The sequence below is a fragment of the Nanorana parkeri genome, unplaced genomic scaffold (assembly GCF_000935625.1).
Source record: "Nanorana parkeri isolate BGI_ZX_2015 unplaced genomic scaffold, ASM93562v1 scaffold134, whole genome shotgun sequence".
NCBI lineage: Eukaryota > Metazoa > Chordata > Amphibia > Anura > Dicroglossidae > Nanorana > Nanorana parkeri.
In genome coordinates this window covers 1,953,427-1,958,687 of record NW_017306402.1, presented here as the reverse complement: position 1 = coordinate 1,958,687, position 5,261 = coordinate 1,953,427, and the positions used below count along the sequence as shown (strand labels likewise).

Below are 5,261 nucleotides of genomic sequence, written 5' to 3'. Positions count from 1 at the left end.
ATGCAAAGTAGAATAACTCACAGCACCTAACCATGGTTCAGCTTGCCATTTTAGATCCCCCAAAGCCATATGTTTGTCTTTATAACTCTAAAACAGCTCTACCTGCAAAAAAAGAAAGTGAATACTTAATTTTCTGACTGTCTGCTCTGCCAGAATACCACTGCATTCAAGGCAAATCCTCTGCTGAGTTCCTCTGGGAAACCAACATTTTTGGGAGTTTTGATCTCCTTGGTCCCCCTCTGTGCTCAGTGGTTCTTACCTCTGACCTCTACTTTAAAATGGGACACAGTAGTCACACGGAGGGACCACTAAGCACTGTGGGGGAACAAGAAGTTAGACACTACCAGAAGTGGAGAACTTCAGTGGAGGTTTTCTCTTAAATGGAGCAGCATTCTAATGGTTGAGACAGCACAAAAGGTAGGAATACACTCTTTTGCTGGTGGAGAAGTTTGGCATATTTTTTAAAAGACAGGGTCACTATCGTTACTGAGCTCTGCTTTATCATTGTTCTTTGTCCATAATCAGGTAATTAGCCTTTTAGTGCAGTTTATGGCATTTATACATTTTTGATGCTTTTTTAGAAAGCCAAAAAAAATACAAGAACTCCAGTTTAAAAAACTATAGCCATGTACAAGGAACAATCCTTGAAACCAGTTCTGACTGCTCATCTTTTTCCTATTTCTCAAATAACCACATACCAAAAACTATATGTTCAAATTACAACATGTCAAACCATTTCATCAGTTTTTGTAGCTTCTTTGTGCTTATTAACACCCATTCATTAATCCAGATATAACCTACATTTTTCAGGTGATGCTCAGATTTGCTTTATCACCTGCAAGCATTGCCTAATATATGACCCGTTTGGGGCAATTAACCTCTACATTAACCAGTATATTTTCCTTAAACCATATCTACAGCACAGTGCTGATAGTATCAAAGTCTTTGGTTATCTGAGTACTGGGCAATGACTTGAGGTACTCCAAATGTCTCCTAGCATCCTCTTGGTTGTGTCTCACATAATAAACCACATATGTTATAACCATGGTGAACCAGCCAAACATAGTAATGAACATGGCTACATCAGTTGTTCTGTGGTGGATGTTACAAAAATTAATTCCAGAGTCTAGAACCTGGATCAGAGGTTTACCCACATACTCCTCCAATACAGAAGTTTCGCAGGAAATGTCATTGACTGTGTCCGGATCCAAATTCAACTCCCTTAACATCTCTTGAAGGCTGCAGTCACAGTGCAATGGGTTGCTGGAGAGGCGGATTTTGCCTTTTAGATTAGCCAAGGCTTCTTTGGGGATACTGTGAATCTGATTTCCAGACAGATCCAACAACCTCAACCCGTCAGCTACTCCTTTGAAAGCCGACAGCTCGATCTTCTCAATAGAGTTTTTTGAAAGATCTAGCTCTTGTAGATAGGTGAGATCTTTGAAAGCGTTGTTTGGTACCTGATGAATCCTGTTGGCATCCAGCTTTAAGGACACAGTCTCCATTGGAAGGTCTATAGGTATCTCTTCCAAGTTTCTGGAGCTGCAGTGGACCACTACACCTCCACTGTTATCTGAGCACTGGCAGCTCTTGGGGCATGGTGCAATAACATGAAAGTGGATAAGAAACAGTAGCAGTCCTCTTTGGAAAATAAATTCTGAACACTTGTGAGGCTGATCTGTTAGACGCATCCTGGAGGGTTACATATGCATTGTGTACAATCTTACATCCCTACTGTTCATCTGTGTTCAGCCCACTTGTATCTTGTTTAAATACAGTCAAGCCTCTGGACCAACGGGATGTCTTCTGTCTGTAGGCTGCAGCCTGTAAAATGAAAACAAAGTCAATTCATCTTTGTCTGAGGTTTCAATTCAGCCCATTTTAACTGTCTCATTCTCAGCAAAGAATAATATCTAACTTATGCATCTCTGTTTCTCCACAATAAAGAGGACATAAAAGTCTCAATTAAATAGCAAATGGACTGCTGCAGTAAACCATTTATTTGACAAATGCAGTTGTTTAGCTTTACAAGAGAACACATATCTCCTGACATTTCAATGGCCTTACCATCCACTAATAACAGTGACACATGAAAACAGAGGTCTGAATACAGAAAATGTTGACCTTGTGTGCTCTGTAAGTGGCACAAAACGAAATAAGTTATAGCTGATATTACTGGGGAAATTCTGTCATTCACAAGCCTTTTACAAAATAAATAACAATTATTTTATTATTCCAAAACTCCACATTAAAGATGCCTACAGACCCCTTTTGTTTTTATACAGCTATTCTGCAAATTTAACTTATATTGAAACGTTATCATGTACATATAATGGAGTTCTAAGAGCACCATAATATCTAAACATAAAGCAGAAGTCATCAACTTGCGCATCTAGATCGATTGTTCATGGACTATATATTGATAGTATCAAAGGAACTCCAGTATACTGGTAATTAATCCAGAGAAGATGTGTGCACTGATCCTGCAGTCAAGTTGGTTGGATAGGGAAACATCCATGTACCAGCACTGTGAAGTAAACATAGAAAACCGGTGCACAGATCTAAGTGCAGTGTAAAGTGACTATTTAATAAGGTTAACAGTAAAGTACTTACAGGATATTAAAAAACATCTCGCCTGTCACACATCAGATGAAAGTCCCATCTCAGCTGCTGGTCCAAGATTGCTATCAGGATATGGAGAGAGCAGAGTCCAGTTCAGTCCAGAAAGATTCCAGGATGCCTGTGCTGGAAGACACAAGTCTGATCCAGTGGCTGAGCACTGCTGTGGCTGGTTCTCCTCAAAGCAGGGTCACAGCTGCTGAGATAAGATTGACAAAGGAGGCTCAAGAGGCTTGACAAAGGAGGTGAACCTTTGAAACGCGTTGCCTAGCAACACCTGACACCTGTCTTCCAGCACAGGCTCCTGGAATCTTTCTGGACTGAACTGGACTCTGCTCTCTCCATATCCTGAAAGCAATCTTGGACCAGCAGCTGAGCTGGGACTTTCATCTGATGTGTGACAGGCGAGATGTTTTTTAATATCCTGTAAGTGCATTACCTTTAACCTTATTAAATAGTCACTTTACACTGCACTTAGATCTGTGCGCCGGTTTTCTATGTTTTCTTCATAATATCTAAACAGATGGGTGTACCTGGCCATGGTAATGTAAGTAGCAGCTGGATAAGGTTTTCTTTGTTGCTTTTGTTTTCTTCAAGTTGGAAAAAACATGGAATGGTCAGAAGGATGGGTCCATATTTTTTCAACTAAAGCAAGCTGTGACTATAAGGACTAATGTACTTTGGCTTTTGAGATCAGTAAACGTATTTTTTGTTAAATATTTTTAGAGCAACAGGTAAAGGATATTAGTCTGATTAAAATATTCATGTTAAAATAATCTTATTCATTTAACATTCTAAAAACCTTGTTTCTATGTGTTATTTTTCAAATTGTTTATTAAATACACAGCTTCTGTTCTGCTTTGCAGCGCTACATATTTGTTGTGTTTTACAGCTTCTAGGGATGATATTTCATCTCAGCAGCTGTAAATAAGGGAGGCAGAGGGATTTCAGATTGAATGTTTACTGCTTCCATCTGCTAATCTAAAAATATACAATTCTCTATATTTAATGCAAAAACAAAAATATTTAACAAAGTCAACTCAAAAATTGTTTTAAGGTGATTGATAATTCAAAAGTGTGCTCACTAAAAATATGCTATACTTTTCTTTTAACGGTGAACTATGGGCTGGTGTAAAATATACACATCCAGTAGCCACATACCCACACTGCATCAGTTGAATGCTTGTTTTGTCTAGGGGATGATGAATAACATAATTACTTACCCTATTTTTCGCTCCTCTGGCCGCTGGAACTCTCTAAGATGCCCATATATAATTATATGCATTATAAAAAAGTGCTTTCTCACAGTAAAAATGCTGCTTCCTGCACTCACACTTCAGTGCCTATGCTGGCGGACCTGAGTAGCAGCCACACTCCTCATCATGAGTGTCCTGACATAGACTTCTATTGCAGCAAAGGGGATGAAATGTGTCTAACCAGGTCTGCGTAAATTACTAAGAGCACTGGGTCCTTTCTGGTGCCTATTGGACTGCACAGGCATATTTAGAAACCCTACACAACTGCTGTAACAGAAACGTGAAAATAAACACTATCTGACTGCTTATCCTTTTCTGTGACCTCAACTTGATTTTTAAGCCTCTTCTAAGAGAAATATGGGGACTAACATTGCTGACCCCTTCTTAAAATACTGGTTGTAGGGATAAGTTTTAATTTGTTTGTGAAAATCATGAATTTTATATGATATGTTGCTATTTTGGGGAAATGTATTGCAGTGAATTGAGAAGGTAAAATGTAGTTTGTTTTTCATGGTATTTAAATGATTCTGGAAGATTTTAAAAGCTTCTTTTAACTATTTTGGGACTGTTCTTGAGTTAAAAAAAATGGAAACTCATTAGCTTTGTATAAAAAACAGTACACATAATTAAATGTACAAAACAAAAAAAGTACAACATTAAATGAACAAAACTACCCTACACATACTGAAACATTCCACCTGTTCTTTCCTAAGCAAATTTCGCTGTTGCTTAATGGGTGAAATTCTGTGAAATGAGTAATTTCATGGCAAAATCAATTTAGCCAAATCACTCCATTCACCCCTACCATGGCTGCTATGCTGAGCCATTGAATTCAATTGCAGAATGAGAAGTCAATGGCAGCCTCCATATTTACATAGTTACATAGTATTTGAGGTTGAATAAAGACATTAGTCCATCAAGTCCAACCTATTAGGATCTCATTCTAGGAGTACCCGTACCCCTGTATATTACGGTCCCTTAAGAAATCGTCCAAAAGTTTCTTGAACAATTCCACATTATTTGCTGAAATCACCGCCTGTGGCAGTGAGTTCCAGACCCTAACTGATCTTACTGTGAAGAACCCCCTTCGCCCCTTGTGCTGGAATTTTTTTTCCATCAATTTTAGGTGATGGCCTCTAGTTTTTGTAACGGAGTTAATTTTAAACAGTTTATCGCTAATGTTGCTACCACCATTAAACATTTTGTACATGGAAATCATATCCCCCCTTAATCTCCTCACCTCTAATGTGAACATGTTTAAATTTAGTAGCCTCGTCTCGTAGCTCTGGTCCTCCATACCCCTAATTAGTTTGGTTGCCCTTCGCTGGACTTTTTCCAACTCAAGGACATCTTTTCTTAGTACTGGTGACCAGAACTGGACCGCGT

The 5,261-nt window shown here is 38.6% G+C and overlaps 1 protein-coding gene across 1 annotated transcript; it reads right to left on the bottom strand.

The window, feature by feature from the left end:
• Positions 1 to 914: 914 nt before the first annotated feature.
• LOC108784957 (leucine-rich repeat-containing protein 3-like) lies at positions 915 to 1,691 on the bottom strand. The gene has a single exon (XM_018553910.1). The coding sequence runs from the start codon at positions 1,689 to 1,691 to the stop codon at positions 915 to 917; it is 777 nt and encodes a 258-aa protein (XP_018409412.1).
• Between the last annotated feature and the right edge of the window lie 3,570 nt (positions 1,692 to 5,261).

Bases quoted from the DNA above. Each gene is read 5' to 3' on its own strand.
- LOC108784957 (XM_018553910.1), bottom strand. From the start codon at position 1,691: ATGCGTCTAACAGATCAGCCTCACAAGTGTTCAGAATTTATTTTCCAA.